The 25,457-nt window shown below is 50.8% G+C and overlaps 2 protein-coding genes across 4 annotated transcripts in view; both read left to right on the forward strand.

The window, feature by feature from the left end:
* Positions 1 to 2,792, forward strand: part of WDTC1 (WD and tetratricopeptide repeats 1) — a 69,007-nt gene extending 66,215 nt beyond the window's left edge. For 2 of the 3 annotated variants that reach the window (XM_047792800.1, XM_047792801.1), the window contains exon 16: positions 786 to 2,792. In XM_047792800.1, the coding sequence (XP_047648756.1) occupies positions 786 to 983 (198 nt within the window). In that variant the 3' untranslated portion in view covers positions 984 to 2,792. The remainder of the gene's footprint in view (positions 1 to 785) is intronic. The other variant, XM_047792802.1, reaches the window with a different exon arrangement.
* Positions 2,793 to 12,832: 10,040 nt separating this feature from the next.
* TMEM222 (transmembrane protein 222) lies at positions 12,833 to 24,971 on the forward strand. The gene is made up of 6 exons (XM_047792803.1): positions 12,833 to 13,059; positions 19,567 to 19,651; positions 20,928 to 20,959; positions 22,646 to 22,742; positions 22,831 to 22,961; positions 23,962 to 24,971. The coding sequence occupies exons 1-6, from the start codon at positions 12,863 to 12,865 to the stop codon at positions 24,047 to 24,049; spliced, it is 630 nt and encodes a 209-aa protein (XP_047648759.1). The 5' UTR covers positions 12,833 to 12,862; the 3' UTR covers positions 24,050 to 24,971.
* The last annotated feature ends 486 nt before the right edge of the window (positions 24,972 to 25,457 follow it).

Raw genomic sequence — 25,457 nt, forward strand, 5'->3', positions numbered from 1 at the left:
TTAAAGAAGTGAGGACTGTGGTGTGTGTGGCCCACAGGGACACTTAGGACAGCGTGCTCCCCTGCACTCCCAGTGTGGGTAGCCAGGTGGGCCCCGCTGAGGCCGCCCCTGCTTTTTGCTCCACCCTCCCCCTTCCCAGCTGGTAAAACAGAAGAGAGGGATATCTAATTCCAGGGGCAATTGCCTATGAATTTTAAAGAGGAGCCCAACAGGACCCTCCCTTGTAGGGAGGATAAAGGAATCACATGGAGGCGTGGCAACAGAAGAGTTGGTGGGGTGGGGGGCACACTGTGTCTCTACCTCCACCCCCGGCATCTAGTGTGTGTGCCCAGCATATCCTCGTGTGAACCCTCCCCGCTTCTATGACCCTGCGCGGTCTGTCCCCCCCATAGATCTGGATGTGGTCTCTCCTCCTCGTCTTCCGGTGCAGGGACTCCGATGTATATCCTGCTCTGTGTGTTCTCCCCTGTGTATCCCAGTGTGTTGTCTCCCCTCACAATGTATGTTATCACGTGGGTTCCCCCAATATGTGTGGCCCCGCATGATGTGCCATCTCCCTCACATACATCCTGGTGTGTGTGTGGGGGGGGGTAGATCCCAGGATGCATTCCGCTCTCCCCATTTACACACGTGGGTGTACCTGTAGACACCTCCTGGTGTGTACGTACCCTCTCCATGTGTATAGCTGTGTGTGTGTGTGTGTGTGTGTCCATCCCCTGCACATAGCTCCCAGCAGTATGTGTGCCTCCCACTTAAGTGTCTCCTGGTGTCCCTCCCCGCCGCAGAGTGAAGACCTCACAGGCCGGGTTGTGGAGGACATGGAGGGCGCTTCACAGGCCAACCAGCGGCGCATGAATGCAGACCCGTTGGAGGTGATGCTGCTCAACATGGGCTACCGGATCACAGGCCTGAGCAGTGGAGGTGCCGGGGCCTCCGACGATGAGGACAGCTCCGAGGGCCAGGTGCAGTGCCGGCCCAGCTAGACCCTCCTGGCCCTGGTCCCCAGCCCCTGTTGTTGGCTGGATCCTCCACCCCAGGCAGGAGGTCAGGGGGTTCCATTTTGGTTTGTCTTCCCCTTTCCCCCATTTTTTCATTTCCCTGTTTTGTTTGTTAGTTTGGCATTGGGGATGGGGGATGCTGCAACTTGCTAGCTTTCGGACTTTGGGGCAGATTGCCCCTTGACTGGCCCCAGCCCTGAGCAGAAGAGCAGGAGGGGAAGCCCCTCTATATGCCCCCACCTCCCACTTCCATGTCCCTGGAGAGCTCTGGCCCGCCTCTGGTGGGGAGGGAAGGGCTGAAGCTGTCTTCAAGGACTGCCCTCCCCTCAGTTGGCAGCAGGAAGGGGAGTGGAATTCCCAGTCCATAAGGACTAGCCTTGACCTGTTGCCACTCCTGCCCCTGGCCGGCAAGGCTAGCTCCCTCCTGGTCTTCAGGGAAGCTTCTGAAAAAGAATAGGGTCCCCCTCTCCCTCCAGAGCCACTGTCACGCTGGAAGCAGAAGGAAGGAAGGGAGCCCTGGAGTGGGCTAGACCAGGCCACTGCCTCCTTGCAGTACAGCCTCCTTGCCCTCGTCCCGGGCACTGGCTCTGGGTCCTGTGCAGGCTCTCACTGGCCACCTCTGGGGGCTCCACCTTTCCCAAGGGCCCTGGCAGAGGGTGGGGCACCGCACCATACCCCACCTATCTGTCCAGCCCTCCCAAACTCTGGAGGACCACCCTCCCTCGGGCGCTCTTCGGCCTCACTGTGACCTTTCTGCCAGAGCTCCCAGCCAGGCCTACTCGCTGAGGTGGCACTCCCTGCTAGGGGCCTTCCAGGCCCTCTGCCCTCCCTCCCACCCCACATGCTGAGCCGCCACAAAGACCAAAGAAGTGATGGCTTTTCTCTGGCCCCTGCTGCTCTGGGGGAAGGGGGGTGGGTCTCCTGAGCCGCTCTATGGGAAGGTCCCTAACTCAGCCCCCTCCCTCCTCAGCAGCGTGAGCTTTACACTGGATGCAGCAGTCACTCCACCATTCACCAAGCCTCCCCCTTTGCCCCCTTGGCTCTCAACTCCAGAGCTGCTCCTGGTAGTTGGTTCATCCTTCCTCCCCTCTCCCTCCCCAGTCCCCTTAGCACTCACTTGGTTCCAGCCCTCCAGCTGCAGCCTCTGGGGAGAAGCGGCCTCCTTCCCTCCCTTCCTCCCTCCCCCTCTTTCTCTGCCAGGTGCCTCCTCTCAGTCAGGCTTCAGAGAAGCCCTGGAGACAGCAGGGCCGTGTAAAAGCTTTTTCACAGTTTTAAGAAGATGAGGAGTGAGGGGGTGGCAGGGATAGTGGTGGGGGGTCTGGCCCCGGCTCGTCATTGCTTTAATCCCAGCAACACAGGTGGCAGCCTCTCCCCCTTCCTCCCTACCCCATCCCTCTCCCCACCCCTCTTTCTAGCTTGGTAATGAAGTATATTTATTGGTGAAGGAAACAGCTGCTGCTGCTTCTCCTGCTGCTGGGACTTGCTCCCCTGTATCTTCTCCACGACCTTTCTCCAGCCGGGAGGGGAGAGCGAGAGCACTGGAGCTGGGCCCTGGGGCCCAAGGACCAGCAGGGGCCCCTTTGCTTTCCTCTGTTCAAGCCACCTGCCACTTCCTCTCTCCCTGCCTCCCACCCTCTCTCCCTGCCTCCTGCCCTCTGCCAGCCCAGCCTGGGCCCTGCAGTGTGGAGAGACACATAAGCCTTACTGTCCTCTGGGGGCAGGAGCCGAGCCTTTTTGTTGCTCCGCTCCCAGAAGAGTGAGGGTGACGCAATTGATTAAAACCATTTTGTTCTAGGTGTGGCTGGTGACATTTGTGGGGTGCAGGTGGGTCTCGGGATCAAAGTGAGGATATCTCTCTTGACTCTGTGGCTCTGTGACTTTGATTAACCACACCTCTGCTGGGTGGAATAGGCAGGCCTGCCTGGGAGGGTCCTGTGGATAGTGGCCACCCCGGCTGGCAGGGCCAAGTGCAGAGCACAGCTCCAGTGACTGATTTGCAGCAATCAGCTTTCACTCTTTAGGCTGTTTTCTCATCTCTAAAATAAGGAGGTTGGAGTCTTAGTGTCTTTTTCAAACTTTCAAAATTGGAATCCAAATAAGAAATATACATTTTACACTGTGATCCATGAGACCCATGCTAATTTGTATGTATATAATGAACATAAGTTTTATACAGTATTTACCCTTGCTACATTCAGTGTGTTCTATTTGCCATTCTATTTTATTAAGGAGAAAAAATGTTGATTATAATCCACTAAATTGATTTCACAACCTGCAGTTTCTTGATTGGCCCTGGTTTAGAGGATTTCTTAGACCAGACTTTCTCAGCTCACGCTGAACCATTAGTGTCTTGCAGTTTTTTGTGGAACACCCCCCAAGCCAGAAGAAATACCTAACATTTCAGTTTGTTAGTTAAGCCCAAATCTCTTTAAGAATCTAGGTCCTACCAACTTAAGTCATTTAAAAAAAATAATACATACAAGTTAGAAGAAACTTTTTGTTCATTCTTAAATAACAACAGTAACTAATGGAATCTTTGTGCTTGTTGAGCGCTATAAAACTTATCAGCTTTTCTAATCAGATTGGACACTGCCACCCTCATTTCCTGTTCCACATTGATTTTCATTTGCTTCGTATCACAGCAACCACTAAAAAGACAGCTTCTCAAAGATGCCATAACCAGAGGAATGTAGTGCGATCTAATGACGAAACTCCGATCCACCTTGAGCTAGTAGTTCTCCTGGTAGCCAACAGATGCTGAGTATCTCTCAAAGTTTAAATATCCTACTGTGCTCCCTATTGCTTTGCTTTGGTACCCTAAGGTGCCTTAATGCACAGTTTGGAAACTATGGTTCAGTACCGTGGGAACAAGAATTTCCCTAGAGAAATTTTGTGATTACATTCTTTGTACATTTGGAAAGAACCAGGCTCAAGCCAGCAGGGTAATAAGCTCAGTTTCAGTACAGGAGACAGACAGGGAAGAGACACTGTCAGAAGCACAACAGGTGATGTGATAAAGCAGGTGCTGTGGGCTGGTATCGTTTCTCTGTTACCAAATTGAAATCTTCAGAACCTTCTTCAAGACATTTCCAAGACCAGGCCAGGAAGAGACGATTTACCAGGCCAAGGGAGCAATCCCCAGAGGCCCTCATGGACCCTGAGGCATTCCATGCAGCTGTGTTATGTTATAGAGGGTAGAGTGGCCCATGGACTTCAGAAGCAGCCAAGCTGTGGAGGACTTCCTTTGCTTGAAGAGAGACTGCAGGCTTTATCCTGTAAACAAGGAGGAACCATTGGAAGACTTCACCAGGGGCTCCACTTCATTTGGAATTAGTACTTTTTTTTTTTTTTTTTAAATAGGGCTAGGGTTAGACTTTTTTAGAGCAGTTTTAGGCTTACAGAAAATTGACAGGATAGTATAGAGTCCCATATACTGCCCCCTCCTCCCAGGTTCAGTTTCCCCTTTCATTAACATCTTACATTAGTGTGGTACATTCGTTACAATTAATGAACCAATGTTGACACATTAACTAAAAGTCCATAGTTTACATTAAGCTTCATTCTTTGTACGGTTCTGTGAGTTTTGACATAAGCATAGTATCATGTATCCACAGTGTCATAAAGATTAGTGTTACAGCCCTAAAAATCTGTGTCCCACCTATTCAGTCCTCATCAGCACCACAAAAAAAAAAAGTACTAAGTTTTTAAAAATAAATCTCACAAAATGTGTACAAGATCTATATGAAGAAAACAATAACATTCTGATTAGAGAAATCAAGGGAAATCAAAATGAATGAATAAATGCTCAATGGAAAGGAAGACTCAATGTTATTAAGATGTCATTTCTTCCCAGCTTGGTCCTTAGCTTCAGCAAAATCGCAATCAAAATCCCAGCAAATTACTTTGTGAATATTAACAAATGGATTCTAATGTTTATATAGAGAGACAAAGACCCAGAATAGCCAACACAAATAATAAAATCAAAGAAAACAGAGTATTGATACTACCCGACCTCAAGACTTCTAAAGCTGCTCATTAAACTGCCATAACCAAGACTGTGACATTGGCAAAAATATATATATATGTGTGTATACACACACACAAATAGATCAGTGGAGTGAATTAAGAGAATCAAGAAGTAGATCCACATAAATATAGGTAACTGATTTCTGACAAAGGAGCAGAACCCAATGGAGCAAGGAAAGGAAAGTCTTCGACAAATGGTGCTGGAACAACTGCCCATGTACATGCAAAAAAAAGGGATGTAAACACTGATTTTTTCACCACTCACAAAAGTTAACTCAAAATGGATCATAGAACTAAATGTAAAACACAAGAAGATAACAGGAGAAAAATCTAGGTGACCTTGGGTTAGCAAGGAGTTTTTAGGTACAACATCAAAAACACAATCAATGGAAGAAAAAATTGATAAGTTGGACTTCATCAAAAGCTTCTCTACAAAAATCACTGTTAAGAGAATGAAAAAGATGGAGTTTCCACTTTGGCACAGCAGAAACGAATCCAACTAGGAACCATGAAGTTGCGGGTTCGATCCTTGGCCTGGCTCAGTGGATTGGGGATCTGGCATTGCAGTGAGCTGTGGTGTAGGCTAGGAGCTGTAGCTCTGATTCGACCCCTAGCCTGGGAACCTCCATATGCCTCCAGTGTGGCCCAAAAAAAAAAAGAAAAAGAAAAGACAAGCCAAAGACTGAGAGAAAATACAAGAACTCCTACAGCTCAACAATATGAAAACAAGCAACCCAATGAGAAAAATGGGCTAAAGATCTGAGTAGATACCTCCCCAAAGAGGATATGTAGTGACTAATAAGCACATGAAAAGGTGTCCAGCATTATTTCACTAGGGAATTACAAATTAAATCAACAGTAAAATATCACTCCACACCTATTAGGATGATGATATCAAATGCTGTCAAAGATGTGGAGCAACAGGAACTTTCATTGCTGAGAATGCAAAATGGGACAAGCCTCTTTGGAAGACAGTTTGGCAGTTACTTACAAAATTAAATATAGTATATTATTATAGGATTCAGCAGTTGCTCTCCTTAGCATTTACCCAAATGAGTTAACTTGAAAATTCATGGCCATACACAAACATGTACATGAATGCTTACAGCCACTTTATAAGTAATCACAACTGGAAGCAACCAAGAAGTACTTCAGAAGGTGACTGGATTAGCAAACTTACAGCTATACAATGGAATATTATTCAGTGAAATGAACAGTCACGCCACTAAGCCATAGAGGTCTTTAAATACATATTGCTTAGTGAAAGAAGCCAATCTAAAAGCCATACCGAATGATTCCAACTATATGACATTCTGGAAAAAGCAAAACCATAGACAGTAAAAAGGCCCATGGTGCTCCATTTTTAATGTGTTTCCGAGTGTGTGACTCAGCCCTGCTGGTTGAGAGCCTGGGGCTCAGTCAGATAAGCCTGCACAGTGAATGTATAGCAAAACAGACATTAGAATTGGAATCCCAGTATTTGTGGGGGGGTAGGTGTGGCCCCAGGGGACTGCTACAGGTCTCTGTGCTAAGGAGCATGCTTAACTATGGTCTCAGAACTTTCAAAGGTAATGAGAGGAGTGCCTGTTGCGGCTCAGTGGGTTAATTAAGAACCCAACTAGTACTCATGAGGATGCTGGTTCAATCCCAGGCCTTGCTCAGTGGGTTAAACTGTGGTATAGGCCAGCAGCTGCAGCTCCGATTCACCCCCTAGCCTGGGAGCTTCCACATGCCGTAGGTGTGGGCTTAAAACGAAAAAAAAAAAAAAAAAAAAACTGATGAGAGATCACCTATCTCGGAGGATCCCAGCCCTGGCTATACATCAAAACCATCCAGTTTACTTTAAAATCTACCACCCCAGAGATTCTGTTTTAGTTGGTTGTGGTGGGAGGTGGTGCTCAGTCCATCCATTATTTTGAAGCATCCTAGATTCATTCTAATGTAGAGCCAGAGCTGAGAACCACTGATCTAGTCCTATCTCCACATTGTGCAAAACCAGGACTGGATCCCTAATTTTTGATTCCTGGTCTAATAATTTTCTTAATGTCATGATATTTTTTGAGCTTCTCTTTGCCTGGCACTGGCTTAATGAAAATGCACACAACAGATTAGTCCCTGCTCTCCTGGAGCCTCCACATTATCTGGGAGATGTGGAATAGCAAATGCTGGAGGTTGTGCATGATCCCTGAACATTGTATTTCACTGGAAATCGTGAGTCCTCCATACACTCTGCCATGGTGTGCCTCTGGCAGGGCAGGTGGGGGTAGGAGGGCATTTTGATGGACATGATGGCAGGCCTGAGGCACTCTGTTGTTCAGCCATGTTCTTCTGCCTCCTGCACCCGACATGTTTCTTTTTATTTTATACATTAGGTCCTGGTCCTAGTGAAGCCATAGCTTGCACCCTTTTTATGGTGATTCACAGAATCTCAGGTCACTCTTTAATGATCCAGCGGTCACCAGCAGAGATAGCCCAAGATCGAGGTTCAGAACCCCAGCTGTACCTAATATATGCTTAGACCTTGGGAGAGTTCCTGAAACTTTCTGGGCTCATTTTTCTCATCTGGAAAATGAATGTCTTGATAACTGCTCTGGTTACTTCACCTCACTGCTTTGTAAGGAGGCTCCAAATCATAGGGAGATTATGTGCATTAAAGTGCTTTTTAAGTGGTTAAGGGTCCTGTGATGGTGATGAGTGGTTTTAATTGCTATAATAGCCAACTTTGAGTGTACATTTTGGGCAAGGATCTGTTCAGCTATAGCTTATCAAATAAACCTTACAAGAACTCTGCAATTTTAAATTCCCATCTTAGGGATGAGGAAACTGGTGCTGTAACAGGTTCAGTTACTTCCCTAAGGTCTGACAACCACTGACAGAGCTAAGGGTCAATATTGGGCTTGCTGGCTGACTCCTGAGTTCACATACTTAACCATCATGCTTTACTGCCCACTTGGGAGCAGAATGCTTAGAGTCTGGTCTTAGCTATGTTTTATATATTCTTGGGTAAGTTTGTCTTTCTGTAAAATAGAATGGAGAAGGAAGTCATTTTGTAAACTCTGGTATCTAAAGGATAAGAGCCTGTTCTCAAATGGTTTCTTGCATTATATCGGCCACAGTGTTCCCCTCCCCATCACAGAAAGGTTTGGAGCCATCCAGGAAAACTAAGTTTAGGGCTTAATGGGGGGAATCCCATTCTCCAGGAGCCAGAGAAGGTAATTAATGGAGCAGAAGCAGATAGGCTGCAGGAGAGGACAGTGTGTGTGTGTGTCTGTGTGTGTGCGCGTGCATGCGCACAGACACACACACACACACACACTGCATCATACCCAGCAGCTCCTCCAACCTGTGCTGTGGTTGCCCCGGGCTCAGCCCTGCTTCCCTGGATTATTGAGGTGATTCTTCCCCAGATTCCTTAAGGAGACTATCTATGGTCAACAGATAGCTCTGCTGCCATTCCTTGAGCACTTCCTATCTGCCAGGTGCCATGCTGACTACAGGGTCCAAAGAAGCCAGTCAGTCCCCTTCTCAAGGAGTTCACAGTCTCCTGGGGGAGACAGACATGTAAACAGCTAATGCTAATGCAAGTATGCATGAATATTCAATAGGCAGAAACAGCCTTCGTGCTCTGGGAGTAAAGAGGGAGGATTTGCTGGAAACCTTGAAAGCAGTGTAAGAGTAGAGGAAGGGCACTCTGCTGAAGGAGCAGTGGGAGCAAAGATTGAGGTATGAAGTGCAGGGCTTGTTCTCTGAAGGGCAAACAGCCCAGTGAGGTTACCTCCAAGCAAGTCCCAAGGGTAACAGATGAGAGTGGAAAAGAAGATTAAGGGTTGGGACCAGACCATGGGGGCCTAGAATACCAGAATGAGAAGTGAGATAGCCTGGAAAAGGATGTATGTGAGCCCTGGGGACTTATACAGGGGGCCAACTGAGGGGGTGTCCTGACTCCCACCAAGAGAGGACATGCCCTGAGTTCACCCTTCAGATAAGCACCATCTTACCCTCAAAGCATTCCCAGCTTGACAGTTCCAGCTCTGCCATCCTTTCATCCCCCAGCCAGTCCTACAAGTGGATCCAGATGGTCATTCCTATTTTAGGTCGGGGTGTGTGTTGAGGGAGGGGCAGCCAAGAGCTCTATCAATCCTTCCCTGAGCTCTCTGTTAGAGGAGCTTCTTCCAGGACCCTGCTGTGATCCTCTGAGCCCAGAAGGGAGTGTTAGTCTTTGATGGAGATTTCCCATCTGTCCATGGGTGACAGAGGCAAGGACACAGGTCAGGGAGGCTTTTACATTGGGTTAGAGAACCAAGGTGATGCGTGCATGTGAGAGGGCGCCCCTCAACAGGCCGGGATGAGGAACAAGCCTGGGAGAAAGGCTCCAGGGGTGTCACAGAAGGAACTGGCTTCTCCCTTTAAGTAGCTGGCCCTCCTCATGTCCCTGCTCCTGCAGCTGCCTAAGCCAAGGGAAGGAAGGTGCAGACCACAGGGAAAGCAGGTAGGGCTCTCTGGCCAGACCCTACTCCTGAGCACTGTCCATCAACATCCATGATTCTCTTAAAAATCTTGGGGCAGGAGTTCCCTTATAGAGCAGGGGGTTAAGGATCCAGCATTGTCACAGCAGTGGCTGAGATCACTGCTGTGGCATGGCTTCAGTCCTTGGCCTGAGAACTTCCATATACTGTGGTGCAGCAAAATTTTTTTTTCCAATTTAAAAAATTGTCTGTTTAGGGCCGAACCCACAGCATACAGAGGTTCCTAGGCTAGGGATCCGATTGGAGCTGCAGCCGCCAGCTACACCACAACCACAGCAATGCAGGATCTGAGCCAAGTCTGTGACCTACACAGCTCACAGCAACACCGGATCCTTAAGCAAGGATCCGGGATGGAACTGAGCAAGGCCAGGGGTCAAACCCGTGTCCTCATGGATACTAGTCAGGCTTGTTAACTGCTGAGCCACAACAAGAATTCCAATTTCAAAAATTTTTTTAAAGTTCCATTGTGGCTCAGCAGGTTAAGAACCCTGGTGTTCTTACACTCACATGGTGTCAGTGAGGATGCAGGTTTGATCCTTGGCCTCACTCAGTGGGTTAAGGATCTGCCGTTGCCACGATCTGCAGCATAGGCCAGCACCTGCAGCTCTGATTCAACCTGTAGCCTGGGAACTTCCATATGCCACAGGTGTGATCATAAAAAGAAAAAAAAAAAAGGAATTTTAAAAAAAACTCGGAGTTCCCGCTGTGGCACAGTAGGATTGGTGGTGTCTCTGCAGCACTGGGATACAGGTTTGATCCCTGGCCCAGCACGGTGGGTTTAGGTTCCGGTGTTGCCACAGCTGCTCCATAGGTAGCAACTGTGGCTCAGATCTGATCCCTGGGTTGGGAACTCTATCAAAAAAAGAAAAAACAAATCTTGGGGCACTGCAAAGTAGCATGTGACAAGCTAGGTTCCTTCTCTCAGAATGTAGTTAGCATGTGATGCCAAGCTTGTAAGTATTTGCCATTCATTCAGTTTAGCAAATACTTACTAAGCAAATGCTATGTGCTAGACACTACTAGGCACTGGGTTTACAGAAATGAACAAAACAAACACATTGTCTGCCCCCAAGGAGTTTCCAGCCTATTGGGGGATGACACAAAGCCACAAAATATGTATGTTATTAACAGGGACTTTCTAATGTTTTGCTTTTTAGGGCCACATGCACAGCATACGGAGATTCCCAGGCTAGGGGTCAAATCAGAGCTACAGCTACCAGCCTACACCACAGCCACAGCAACTCAGGATCTGAGCCACATCTGTGACTTACACCACAGCTCATGGCAACGCCAGATCCTTAACCCACTGAGTGAGGCCAGGTATCGAACCCACAACCTCGTGGATCCTAGTCCTGTTCATTAACTGATGAGCCACAAAGGGAACCCCAGGGCTTTCTAACTTAGATCAGGAGGCCAGGGAAGTGCTTTCTGAGAAAGTGACATTTAATCTGAGACTTGCAGGGTGAATGGGATATAACAGCCAGGGTTTTTTTGGTGGAGGAAGAGGCATTTCAGGCAGAAGAGAACAGTGTATCCCAAGTCATGGGGGTATGAAACAGCATAGTACATGAGAGGAACTGAAAAAAAAGGCCAAAGTGGCTGTAGTACAGTGAACAAGCAAGTAAATCAGGCATGATGTAGGTCCTTGTAAACCGTGGTATATTTGTGTTCTATCCAAAGTGCAATGGGAAGCCACTGTGGCTGTCAGATTAAATACGTTATTTGTGTTAGTACTACCAAATTTGTGGCAAGCCCGAAGAAAGACTGACTTTGGTTGTTTATTCATCCACCCATACAATAAATGTTTAAAGGGCACCCACCAGCCCTTTGTTAGAATTATGAATTGACAGTGATGGTAGAGGAATGTCTAAGGTATAGACCTTCCTTGGAGCCTATGATCCAGAAAAGATGAGACAGCTATAGTGATTGATTCAAGATGAAATTTATTCATTCAACAAACATATACTGCACACCTAATCTATTCCATGCCTGGCCAGATGCTGGTTGTTGCCCTTCAAGGATCACTTACTACACATGGGTCACAGGAGAGGCACAAAGATACTCAAAGAATTTTGAGTGGGTTAGAATCATTTTCTGCCGTGATATCTGCAAGGCCTTTATAAAACACCCATTCAATCATTCAGTAAATCAGTAAATATCTAGTGGGCATCTGTTCTACACTGGGAACAATGCTAGGTACGGAAATTAAGGACCTTAGAGTTCCATAACAGAAAGACATAGCCCTCAAAATGCACTGAAACATTAGGTGCTAAAAACAGGACAGCAGGCTTTCTTTAGAACAACTTTAAGAGAGCGTGAATCAGTGGAAGAAAAACCTTCCCAGAAAGGCATAGCTCCCACCTTCCTAAGTGGATTTGTCCAAATCTCCCTCTAGCCCGATTTTTAGCCACTGCCTTCCTGCCCCCCCCCCCATTTTCCCCTTCCCACCCCAGCAGATTCCATTTTCTTTGTCTATCTTGGCATTTGTAAAAAAGCCCAAAGAATCCAAGGTTTGAGTCTGGCTTCTTTACATGATAGTGCGCGATCTCAGACAACTATTTAACTTCCCCGAGCCTCGGTTTTCCCATTTGTACAATGAAAGGATTGGATCACATGGAAGGCTTGTAATTTAATCCTGCCAAGGTGATATTCACACTCCTGCACACTGTGTTCTGCAAGGCCTTTTTTTCTCTGCCCGGCTGCACGCATCCCTCCACCCCACCCCTGAGCCACCTGGCAAACAGCTCAAGTATCTTCAGGCAAATCTTCCCTGTTTCTACACACACGCCACACATCATTTCAGTCTATCCTTCCTTTATCACTACCTCGTGAGAGACTACAGAATGACAAAGGGGAGACAGACTTAGGTTTGAGTCGTGGCCACTTACCTCACCTCTTAAGCCTCAATATATCACTTGTAACCTGGGTAAATACCCAAATTCGCATGTCTAACAAGACTGTGGGGATTAGAAACAGTGTATATCAAGGCAAGGCTTGGCGCCTAAGAATCGCTCAGCAGAGACCGTACCACCCTCTTAGGAGCCCTTAGCGTACTGAATGACAGAGTTCTTGGTGGGTCTCCCGCACTAGACTGAGCGCTGCCTGAGGGCATCCCTTCCGCAGCGGTGCTGTGCCAGCGCAAACACTTCTGGCTGGTCCGCGCAGAAGGAACCAGGGCCAGGCAGGCCGGGCCCAGAGGGACGCGGTTCCAATTCCCGGGGGGAGGCCAAGCCGGGCGGACCGCACCTCCGGGAAGTGACGCCACCGAGCGAGCTGCGCCCGGACGGGGGCCGACCGGAACGGGCGCGCAGCATGGCGGAAGCGGAAGGGAGTTCGCCGCTCCTGTTGCCGCCGCCACCGCCGCCCCCGCCCGGGATGGCGGAAGTGGAGGCGCCGACGGCGGCCGACACGGACAAGAAGCAATTTAGCTGCGCGAGCGGCGGCGCCATGGACGTTGAGCGGAGCCGCTTCCCCTACTGTGTGGTGTGGACGCCCATCCCGGTGCTCACGTGAGTTTCCTCCCGCGTCCGCCCTGGGACCGGGAGAACCGGAGCCCGCGCGACGTCCTCCCGCTGCCCCGGCCCCAACGCACAATAAACCCTTCCTTAGGGTCCGGGGTTCGCTAGAACCCTGCCACCCGCGCAGCGCCAGTTTTGCTGACGGCCACAACCAGCTCCCCGCCCTCATTACACCCGGTCTAATCCGGGAGAAAGACAGTTGTTGACCGCGGAAAAGGTTCTGTGGCTGGGAAGCTCAGGACCTGTGGGCGTACTGATCGGGCCCCTAACCGGGTCTGAGAGAGACATCTTCATTCAACTCACTGGCTTATTCATTCATTAAACAAATGATTGCTGATCACTTCCTATACGCAAGACAACTGCTAGGTCTGGAGGCAAGAGTGGAAGTTTGGTTGGGACCACACCGACTTCTGAGATGCTGTCACTGGAAAGGTTCCCAGAGATCTGGGAGTCCAACCCTTTGTCTCACAAATGAGGCTGGAGATCACACACCATCTCAGTTGCAAAGTGGGTTTAAGTAGCAGGGTGTCTTTGTCAGAAGAGAAGGCAGATGCTCTGGTACTGCTGGCGCCTTTTAGCAAGAACTCCTGGTGGGAGTAGAGGGGGAGCTGGTTTGCCCTTGTGCTTCAGCCTTGACAGCTGGTAATAACCACTCTTCACAGTGCTGGACAGTTGGCCAGCTCTTTCATGCCCATTTTTCTTGTGTGTGAGTTTCACAGCCACTTTCTAAAGTAGGAATTACATTCTCAGATGATGAAGCTGTACCATTAAATACCCTGATCAGGTTCACATGACAGTAAACAAAGGCATCCCAAACTCAGTTTTCTGACTCCATAAGTTGCTCTTCTTTGACTCCATCCTATCCCCTCTCACCTGATGGGATAGATTTGTCCCTTCTATCCAAAACAGCCAACTTGTGTGGAGAAGGAATCATGTTTGGCCTTATATGTTGCTGAGCCTAAAATGACCTTAATTCTTGTATTATGTTAAAATACTTCAGTTGTTCTTTCTTCAAATGCTTATGCATTTGTTTAAAAACATCCAAGTCTGAGTCCTTTAAAAATAAAAATGTTAAGAAAGTGCTTTCATTGATTCATTCAGTCTTCTTTTTAACACCCCTGCTAGGTGACTCCTGTGTACTTAAAGTAATTCTAGGTGATAAGAATTTACAGTGGTGAATAAAGCAGCTATGATCCTTGTTCTCACAAAGTTTAAATCATGGTGGAAGGAGATAGTTAGTAAACGAGTAAACTAATAAAAGAACAGATAGTGATTAGTGCTATGAAGAAAGTAAAATATTAATGTGAGAATAACTGAGAGGGAATGTATTAGTTTTGCTAAGACCTGTCTTTTTATCCCAAGATCTCTGGTTTTTCCCTGTTCCTAAAAACACGTTTGTGGAGTCATTCGCTCTTCAGAGAGCTGGTGGCGGCATTGAGTGGAGGCACGGTGATCCTTAGTCATCTGGGCCAGAGGAAGCACACACCCCATTTCTATTCAGATCTATGTACAAGGGTTCATAAGAGGAATAAGGCATAATATCTCTGTCAGAAGTTCATGTTCCCATCAAAGGACTTGCCTTCCAGCAGGAGTAAGAGAGGGAGAGAGACGGGTGAACCAGCCGTTGTAGTGCATTATGATGACTGCTGACCTAGATGTGGCACAAGGAACTGTCCTCTGATTTTGGAGGGGGGCGTCAGAGAAGAGGCAGCTGAATCCAGATCCTACCTGGGCCCTCAGAGATGTTGATGATTCTGTGTGAAGAGCCAGATAGCAGCTACTGCTACTAATTGGATACCTACTCTGTTCTGGGTTCTGTTCTAAACACTTTATATTCATTATCTCACTCAGTTCTTATATCAACCTAATGAAAATAGATACTGTCATCCTCATTTTATAGATGAGGAAATAAAAGCTTAGAAGCCAGCATAGGGCTTTTTCCACTGAGATATTCTACCTTACCAGCTAGAACTCCAGGGTCAGTAGCTCATTCATTAGCTACTGAGGACTTATCATGTACTAGGTCTGAGTAGACAGTAGCCCACAAAGCAGCTTTGGAGCTTGCCTTCTTGGAGCTTCCAGACCAACAGATACTTTGAGAGTTTCGTCTCTGGGGCTTCCCTGGGTACAGGCTCCGCTGCCTATCTCCAGCCTTTAATTTCCAGTGCAACTGTTATATGTGGAGTACTGGTCAAACTCAGGCCTTCTCCCCAAGGAGAATTCCCAAAGGAATTAGGGGTGGGAGGGTCTTGAGGTTAGGGTCTGAGAAGCTACTTTCCCATGATTCTGTGTCCATTCTGTCCACTGCGAGTCTTGAGCCACTTATATTGTACTCCAGTCCAGCCAATCAGATAGCACGTACTTAATGAAAACCTCTTGATAACAACATTGAGCAACAACCAAGTGCAAGAAAGGGTGCTAAGTATTTTGCAAACATTTCCTATTTGATCCTCACAATAGGTCATTTTCATTACTGTTCACCTCTCACTGACAAAGATGGGAATGAGTATGTGCCCAAAACCAGTCAAGACTCAACCCAGATCTGACTTCAGAGCCTGACTCCACTCTTAAATGCAGGATGTTCATTCATCATTTAGTCAATGAGTACTTGGCTCCAGCTGTGCCAGGCACTGCCCTGGGGGCTGCCATAATAGATGAGAGGAAATCCCTGCCCTCTCGGAGCTTACCCACTAGTGGGGAGAAACAGTGACCATGTAAGTAAACAAGGTAAATTTCAGGTAGTAGATACTGTGAAGAAATTAAAGCAGAATAGTGGGATCTGGGCTGCCTGGGGTTGTGTGTGTCTACTCTAGAAGGCATTGTCAAGGAAGACCTCCAAAGTTGACCTTTGAGCTGAGGCCTAAATGAGAAGCAGCAGCCAGCTGTGCCAAGTTCTAGGCAAAGAGAGTTCAGGACAGAGCCAAATGCATACAAAAGCATTGAGGTGAGAGGATTTGCTATGTTTGACTAACCAGAGGTGGGCACTGTAGCCTGAGAGAGGAGTGAGGTGACTTCAAGGGATAAGCAGGGCCAGACTGTTAGAAGTTTGAAGAATACGTGTATTAGGAAGCCCTTAATGGAGGTTAAAGCAGGAAATGATGGCATCTGAATCATGTTCCTAAAAAGCCACTCTGGGAGTTCCCACTGGTGCGGTGGGTCAAGAATCTTGACTGCAGCGGCTTGGGTCACTGCAGAGGCACGGGTTCCACCCCTGGCGCAGTGAGTTAAAGGATCCGGCATTGCCACAGCTAGAACATCCAGTATAGGTTGCAGTTGCAGCTCAAATTCGATCCCTGGCCCAGACGAGTTTCCCGATAACAAACCGGATTACTATCCATGAGGATTCAAATCCAATCTTTGGCCTCACTCAGTGGGTTAAGGATCCTGCGTTGCCGTGAGCTGTCACGTAGGTTGCAAATATGGCTCTGATGTAGGGTTCCTGTGGCTGTGGCATCGGCCAGCAGCTACAGCTCCAATTCTACCCCTAGCCTGGGAACTTCCTTATGCTGCAGGTATGGCCCTAAAAAGACAAGAAAAACCCCAAAAAACAAAACAGCCACTCTGGCCCCACCACCCTATCAAGGGCTCAAGCTGCAGACCAGGAAGAGCCCTATCCTATCTGTCATAAAACTGCCCAGTCTTCCTTTTGAAGATCTTCTGAAGCCATCTCCTTTTCACCGCCCTGCCACCAGAACTCTGGGCAGGATTACCATCATCTCTTGTCAGTATTCCAGAATAGCCTCTGGACTCCTGTCCCCCTCCCATTCTCCAAGCACATGCAGCACTCTGCTGCCTTGGAGTTTTTTTTTCTGTCTATTGACATCCTGTCCTTTCATAGGTCAAGGGTTGTTTGTTTCTTTGTTTGTTTTGTTTTGGTTTTGTCTTTTTGTCTTTTCTAGGGCTGCACCCGTGGCATATGGAGGTTCCCAGGCTAGGGGTCAAATCAGAGCTGTAGCCACCGGCCTACACCAGAGCCACAGCAATGCGGGATCCAAGCCTCGTTTGCAACCTACACCACAGCTCACGGCAACGCCGGATCCTTAACCCACTGAGCGAGGCCAGGGATCGAACCTGCAACCTCATGGTTCCTGGTCAGATTCATTAACCACTGAGCCACGACGGGAGCTCCATACCTCTGTGGAGTCTTTGCTGACTCTGACCCAGCCCCACATAATTGTTTTCCTTGAGCTACATCTCTGCAGATTTTGCATCTGCCTCCCTAGCAGGCATCCTGAAGATCAGCACTTGGCCACCGGTCCTGGGAGTGGTTTTTTCGTTTGTTTGTTTTGTTTTTTCTGTGAGTCCTTCTTAAACTGGGTCAGTCTCTCCAGCACCTAGGCCCTGTAGAGCTGTGGTTCTCAGGCTATAAGCAGATCTGGAGTCTGTCTCTCTGTGCTTTGCATATTAGGGTCCAACTGAGATTTGGTTTTTTAAAAATGCCCATGGCTTTTAAATTTTTTATTTACTTATTTGTTTGTTTATTTATTTATTTTTTGGTCTTTTTGCCTTTTCTAGGGCATATGGAGGTTCCCAGGCTAGGGGTCTAATCAGAGCTGTAGCTGCCAGCCTACGCCACAGCCATAGCAAAGCCAGATCCGAGCCGTGTCTGCGACCTACACCACAGCTCAAGACAACACCAGATCCTTAACCCACTGAGCAAGGCCAGGGATCGAACTCGCAACCTCATGGTTCCTAGTCGAATTCATTAACCACTGAGCCACGATGGGAACTCCAGATTTTTAAATTTTCAGTTCCTGGAATACGCCATGCTTTTGTCCTGCTCTCTACCCTTGCACATATTGTTTCTTCCTCATTTCCTCAGGGGAGGCTTCTGAACTTATGCCCCCCGCCACAACACACACACACTGGTTTATATGCCCCCCTCTCTTTTTCTTTCTTTTTTTTTTTTTTTGGTCTTTTTAGGGTCACACATGCAACATACAGAAATTCCCAGGCTAGAGGTCGAATCGGAGCTGCAGCCGCTGGCATTACGACACAGTAACGCCAGATCTGAGCCACATCTGCCACCTACGCTGGATCCTTAACCCACTGAGCGAGGCCAGGGATCGAACTCAAATCCTCATGGATACTAGTCAGGTTTGTAACCCGCTGAGCCACAATGGGAACTCCCTTGAAACTTGTTTTTTTGTTGTTGCTTTCTTTTGTTTTTTCTTTTTTGGCTGCCCTGCATGGAGTTCCCAGACCAGGGGTCAGATCTGAGCTGCAACGGTGACCTATACCACAGATGTGGCAACACCGATCCTTTAACCCACTGTGCCAGGCCAGGGATTGAGCCTGTGTCCCAGGGCTCCAGAGATGCCACTGATCCCGTTGCCCCACAATAGGAGCTCCTCACTTGACCTTTATATAGACAGAATAACGTGTGCCCTTTTGTGTAAGCTTTACTCTGCCTTATATCCATGAGAATCTGTGTTGTGTGTAGCAAAAGTTTATTCTTTTTCATTGTTACCTACAATTTCATGGTATGACTATACTATACCCCAGTTTGCTTACTGATTTTACTGTTATTGGATATTTGGATCACTTCCGGTTATTTTTTAATCAACTTACTGGGATATAATTCATGCACAATAAAATACATACTTTTTTTTTGGTCTTTTTTGCCTTTTTCTAGGGCTGCTCCCACAGCATATGGAGGTTCCCAGGCTAGGGGTCTAATCAGAGCTGTAGCCACCAGCCTACACCACAGCTCACAGCAATGCTGGATCCTTAACCCACTGAGCAAGGCCAGGGATTGAACCCACAACCTCATGGTTCCTAGTCGGATTCATTAGCCACTGAGCCAGGACAGGAACTCCTAAAGTACATATATTTTAAGTGTGCAGTTCAGTGCAGTGAGTTTTGATAGATGTTTCCAGCTTTTTTTTTTTTTTTTTTTTTTTGCTGCACCCATGGCATATGGAAATTCCCTAGCCAGGTTTGAATCTGAACCGCAGCTGCAATCCATGCCACAGCTGTGGCAACACTGGATCCTCAACCCGCTGCGCCGGGCTGGAGAGCAAACCCTTACCACCACAGAGACTATGCCAGATCCTCAACTGCCTGCACCACAGCAGGAACTCCTCCAGCTATTTTTCAATGAAGGTGCTGTTAGCATTCTTGTCTGCAGCTTTGGTGGACAGCAGCGTTTGTTCTGTTGGGTGTGTACCCTGAAGTGGAACAGCTGAGGTACAGGGCACGGTGCCAGCACACTCCCACCAGCAGTGATGGGGAGTTCCAGTGGCTCCCCATTCTCACCACTCTCGGTGTCACCGTCCTTGGAGTTTAGCAGTCCGGGGGGGCGGGGGGGGTGCACTGGTTCCCCACGCTGCTTTCATCTGCACCTGCCCCTCTTGTGTACTTCCCCCCAACCCCAGCCACCCTTATGGGCACCGTCACACACTGTATTCATTCGTGGGCTCTCCCTCTGGGTGGAGAGTGACCAGCCGAAAGACCCCTCCCTAAGCTCTGCCCCTTCCCTGTCCTTTTTTCTCCCAGGTGGTTTTTCCCCATCATCGGCCACATGGGCATCTGCACATCCACAGGAGTCATTCGGGACTTTGCAGGCCCCTACTTTGTGTCGGTGAGTCCCCATTCCGGCCTCCTCTGGAGGGTTCCAAGGCTCACATAGAAGGCTGGCCTGGCCTCACCTGCAGGCCACCTTCCTGTCTCCCCAGTACCCGGGAGAATGCAGGTGCCATGCAGTCTTGGCCCTGGCCCCCTGCGCCTCACCAGCATTTGGCCGCTTTCCCCCTTCTCTCGCCTCCAGGACAGGCCGGGAGGGCGGTGTGGCCAGAAGAATTCTTAAGTAACTGACCCAGACCTTTGCCCACCCCGGGGGTACCAAGACATGGGTAGGGGTTAGAGGCGAGAGTGGAGAGTCAGCCCATCCGGGAACCACATCTCTGGACCTTCAGAAGGTGGGAGTCACAAGCTTGGGGCTCAGGGGAGGCTGACGTGTTCCCTGGGTGTGACCATGGCAAAGAGGGGGTGGGCCTCCTAGAATGAACCAGCTGTGTTCTCAGGTCTGTTCCCTGGGGATATGCCTGGCATAGGGTGGTAGGCTTGCTCCAGCTGAGCAGGCGGCATCCTGCCAGTTTCAAGGTTGTGGCTTCCTCTTCACCAAAGGCTGGGTTGACGGGTGTGGCGGCACCAACCTGTGTCTTTTCGTAGTTGTCACCATCATCTTATCACCACAAAGGTCCTTCATACCCGTTACTTTCACTGTCATGCACTTCTACGATGATTCATCTTCCACCAGCTCTGTCGGCAGATTCTGAACCCAGAATCTGTGCCTGCAAAACCCCTGTGCCCCACGTCTTGTCTTGTGTGGCAGGTCCAGGACTCGGCTAACACATCTCCCTCACAGGGGGCCTTTCAAGGCCCAACCGCTGTGTCCACCCCACTCCGCGTCCTGCTCTATCTGCAGTCACACTGCCAGCCTCCGTGTGGGCCATCACTTTCGGGTCGGGGGTCAGGGGGTGTCCTCATTCACACCACCAAGGAAACCACCTCCCTGTGGGCAAAGATCAAAGACTGACCAGAGAACCTGGAGAACATATGGCCCAGAGAGGGTGAGAGAATGACCTGAGAGCCACACAAAGGGGCGCTCGTGGCTGTCCCCTGAGGCTTGGGTCTCCGGGTGCAGAGCTTAGTGCACTCCGGCTGCACTGCCTCTGTCACACAGAAAAACTGCTTCTGCTGCTGCTGCTGCTGCTGGCACCTCAGATACCAGAGCAGGGCCTGGCCCACTGGTGCCCAGACCTCCTCCTCGTCACTACACTTCCACCGCCACCCCAGCTCTGTCTTCCAGGCTGGACGCCGGTTCCCCACTGACCTCTGCTCTTGTCCCTCAACAGGAAGACAACATGGCCTTTGGGAAGCCCGCCAAGTAAGTGACGAACATCCGTGTGACTGGCCCTAGAGCCAGGTTCCTCCTGCCTGGAGCAGCAGGCCAGGCCTTCTGGGGCACAGCAGGAGCCAGCAGCCTGAGGACGGGGTGAAGGGGGGACAGCCAGGGTCCACCAGAGTGCCTGGCCTTGTACCTCACATCTCCGGCTCCAGGCCTTTGCTGGGTCCTTTACCCACAGGCTTCTGGGCCTTGCCTCAGCTCTGCAAGGTCGTGTTGTCAGCTCCATCGGAAACGTGAGGAAAAGGAAGGGCCATGGTCAGGATCACACAGGAAGTGGCAGAGCTGGGACTCGCATGCAGGTCTGTCTCACTCCCAAACGGAGACTTTCCTGCCCCTCCAGGAACAAACACGCCAGTTAAGGTGTAACAGAGACACCATTTGGAACTATCCTGGAAAGGTTTTGTGTGTGTGTGTGTGTGTGTCTTTTTAGGGCTGCACTCGCGGCATATGGAAGTTCCCAGGCTGGGGGTTAAATAGGAGCTACAGCTGCCAGTCTATGCCACAGCCACACCAGATCTGAGCTGAGTCTGCGACCTACAGCACAGTTCACGGCAGCGCCGGATCCTTAACCCACTGAGCAGGACCATCAAACCTACATCCTCATGGATGCTAGTCAGATTCATTTCTGCTGCGCCACAGCAGGCACTCTTCTACTGGAATGTTCTGGTTGGAAAGAATAGAGGCAGTGAAGGCCCTCTGGGTGCCATTGCTGGTCTGTGTGAGATTTGGGGACTTCATTTTTTTCTGTTTTGGGGACCCACTTCAGCTGTGGGTCCGGACAGTGCCTCAGAAGAGCATCAGGTGCTCTGGTGCCCAAGGCAGCATTCAGGAGGGTGGGGCACAAGGAAGAGTTGGTGGCCCACATAGCAGAGGCGGCCTGGAGCAGGGCTCCCTGACCCCTGCTGGCTTCCTCAGGCAGATGGAGGTGTGAGCCAAGGGCCTATGGGCTGGCCGTCTGCTCAGACTGCTCTTCAGTGGTAGTTGCAAGGGCACCCCTTTCAGGCAGGAACCCTTGAGCAGCCCCAGTCCCAGCCTCAGAGGTTTCTTGCTGGTCTAGTCTGAAGTCTGTTGGCTCCTCCATCAAGCCATTCCCCACATAGCAGCCAGAGGGCGCTCTGACCTCCCAGTGCCCCCTGGGCCAGGGACCCTTGAGGGGTGTCACCCAGCTCAAGGTTCTTGAGCTTTAGCTGCGCAGGCTGTTCTCACCCTCCTCTCTGGTGTGGGGGTGGGGAAGGTGCTTCCTGAGGATAAACACCCCAGGATGATATTCAAGTCCCCCAGTGTGGCCTCACTTCCAACATCCCTCGCCCTGTTCCTCCCTCTGAATCCTCCAGCTCATTTCTGGTACACACTGCAGAGTTTTGTGCTTCTCCCTCTGTTCACACTGTTTCCTCTGCCTAGAATGTTCATTTCTCCTTCTCTGCCTGGCACATCCTGCGGACTAGACTCAGGTGTCACCCCCACTGAGTGAGTCCGAATCCTCCCCAGGATCCACATGGCAGTGGGCATGTCACACTATGACACAGTTGTCTGCTGCATGGCTGTTTCCCCAGACCTGGCTCATCCCTGCAGCCTCAGCACCCAGCTCAGGGCCTGGCACAGAGCAGGCATCAGGGGACATTCGTGGAGCTGAGCCAGTACCCAGAACCCCCTCTCCCCCGTCAGGTACTGGAAGCTGGACCCTGCTCAGGTTTACGCCAGCGGGCCCAATGCCTGGGACACCGCTGTGCACGACGCCTCTGAGGAGTACAAGCACCGCATGGTAGGTGGGCTGCTCCCGAGGCCGGGAACCAGGGTGGGAGGTTCCCCCTGACAAGCCCCGCCCAACCCAGACCCTCTTGCATCTCCAGCACAGTCTCTGCTGTGACAACTGCCACTCACACGTGGCTTTGGCCCTGAACCTGATGCGCTACAACAACAGCACCAACTGGAACATGGTGACGCTCTGCTTCTTCTGCCTGCTCTACGGGAAGTACGTCAGGTAGGCCGCCCACCCCCATGCCGGCCACCGCCCTCCCCAGGACTGCTCCCCGTGGATCCCAACAGGGCCACTTCTGGAGTCCTTCAGCCAGCAGGGACAAAGCAGGTGCTGGTGGGAGCCACAAAGTTTCTAAAACAACTAGCTGAGGTCCTGGGGGAGAGGAGCTCAATATTTCCATTTGCCAGGGACAGCTGCAGCTCAGAGAGGCCGGGGAGAAAATGGTCCTGGCTCCTGGGGTGGCTGTGCCTATACAGAGCCCTGTGCTCAAGTCACGTGAACAGGTAGACCCTCAGAAGAGGGGGGGTGACCCCACAGGTCCCAGCATCCCTCGTCAGGGGCAAGGTTCTGGGCAGGTGGGCCCCAGTGGTGGCCTGCGAGGACCTTTGAGGCCGCTGGCTCACCTCTGTGAGGTCAAAGACTTTAGTCCCAATTCACAGGAAAAGGGAGCTCAGAGAGGTGGAGCGGCTTGCCCACCAGCCCCCCGCTCCCGACCATGCGCCCCGCCCCCGCCAGGCTCACGCAGCCGCCTCCCCAGGCTTTCCCCCAGCCGCCTTCATCCTTGAGAACTTCTGAAAAGGAGACTCTCGGCGTCATTTTTGGTCTAAAGGCTTTTGGAGGTCCCCTGAGAAGACCTGAACTATGGGGGCGTGGAGACCGAGGCAGAGCTGGGGTTGAAGCCAGGGCCCTGACGCCCACGCCTTGGCTCCAGCCACAGCACTGTGCCAGCTCGTGCCAACCCCTCCCCGCCCCGTGGGCTGTGAGCAGAGGGCACCTGGCTGCCCCACCCAGATTGAAGACTCCCTGGTCCTCTCCTGAGAGACCTCTCCCCAGACACAGGGGCGATGGTGGGTGGAATCCAGGCCCAGAGGGTGTTGCATCCCCAACAGGCTGCCTGGGACGGGAGCTGGTGATCCTTCAGAGTGGGCGCCAGGCCTGGCCGTCGCCCTTAGCTGACCAAGCTCACTCGCCGCACCCTCCCCTTCTTCTCTCTCGCCCTCAGCATTGGCGCCTTCGTGAAGACCTGGCTGCCCTTTGTCCTCCTCCTGGGCATCATCCTAACCGTCAGCCTGGTCTTCAACCTGCGGTGACAGCCGCCCCACCTCCCTGGACCCGCCAGGCTCCTGAAGAGGCAGCCGCCATCCCTTTTCATTTCCGATTCTTTCTTCTCGCCCCGAAAGGCAGGGATGGGCCTGCTGGTCTTGACCACAGGGGTCTGGGCTACAGGGGATGGAGTAAGGGCTGAGGATGGCCCTGGGGCGGAGGGGTTTGCATTTCGTGTCTCACTGGTCACTCCGCAGCTCCCTGTCCCCACTTCCCAGGCTTGTGACACACACACACACCCCGGCCCAGACACCCTCTGTTGGAAGAGCCTTAGCTTCCCTCTGTAGAGCTGCGTCTGCCACTGCCCACTGGGCTCCCTCTGCCTCAGCCCAGAACCTGGTTGGGGAGGGGAGGATACTTGAACCCAGCGGACAGGCGGCATGGGGCCAGAGCTGGATTCGAAGTCCATCCTCCTGCCAGGGCTCTCAGCTGCCCGGGGGTTGATGGGCCCCCCTTGGGATGTTTGGCCGAGGCTGCACCAGGGGTGGTTGGCGCCCTACTCCTAGCATCCTCCAGCCCTGCAGCCCCCTCCTCCCACTCCCCTGCGGCCTCCATGCACTTGCCCCCCCCCCCCCAGCTGCGGTCTGGGCGGGGCTGCCCCACCCAGGCTGGGGAGATGAGTGACACTGTCATATCCAGAGTGACCCTGCAGATTAGAGCCATGCAAACGAGGCTTGACCTTGGCCCCAGGTGTGGGCCTGGCACTGGTGATGGGACCGCTTGGGTCAGCGATGTCAGGGGGCCCTCAGAGCAGCCAGTGCCACCAGGGAGCTGTTGGTTCCCGCCTACCACAGCTCCCCCTTCTCTTCAAGTTGTGAGATGGGGCCCGTGCTGCCCCCTCACCCCAGCTCCATGAATTCCTTTGTGTGGGGCCCCCTGAGCAGGACAATAAAGAGTTTTAATTCCGGACCCCTTGTCCTTATTCCCTCCCTCCAGTGGTCCGGTTCCACTGAAGACATGAGCTCCCTTTAACTCTTATCTTCTCAGTCAACTTGGGGTCCTCTTTCCCCAGCGAGGGGCCTGGTTGCCAGGGACACGGTCGAGCCCTTGTCCAGTGCCTAGAGCTAACGGAGTCAGCACCCCTCATGTGTCCTGCTCTGAGCTTGGGCTCCGTGCGTCCTCACCATATCTCATCCCCGTCCCAAAGCTTTCTCCCTGAACCAAGTGAGTATTGGGAAGAACTTGGTGGTAAAACTGGGAGTTAGGGCTGGACAGACCAGGGCCCTGGCTCCCCGCCACTGTATCCATTCACCATGTTGCCCAGTTCCCCGTGCTGACTGCGGTGGCCGGGTCCCTGCCCTGCTCCGTGGTGCCTCTGCTTCTCCACAGCCTCCGGGATCCTGCTCTCCACCAGGACAGGGCAGCACCCGCTATCCCGCCCACGCCCACTCGTTG

This window comes from Phacochoerus africanus, chromosome 8 (assembly GCF_016906955.1).
Source record: "Phacochoerus africanus isolate WHEZ1 chromosome 8, ROS_Pafr_v1, whole genome shotgun sequence".
Lineage (NCBI taxonomy): Eukaryota > Metazoa > Chordata > Mammalia > Artiodactyla > Suidae > Phacochoerus > Phacochoerus africanus.

What these genes read in the sequence shown, in the direction of transcription:
- TMEM222 (XM_047792803.1), top strand. Translation starts at nt 12,863, where the DNA reads ATGGCGGAAGCGGAAGGGAGTTCGCCGCTCCTGTTGCCGCCGCCACCG. An exon ending in CAGGCCCCTACTTTGTGTCG is followed by an intron (nt 19,652 to 20,927) that starts GTGAGTCCCCAT and finishes GTCCCTCAACAG; the next exon opens with GAAGACAACATGGCCTTTGG. An exon ending in CTCTACGGGAAGTACGTCAG is followed by an intron (nt 22,962 to 23,961) that starts GTAGGCCGCCCA and finishes TCTCGCCCTCAG; the next exon opens with CATTGGCGCCTTCGTGAAGA.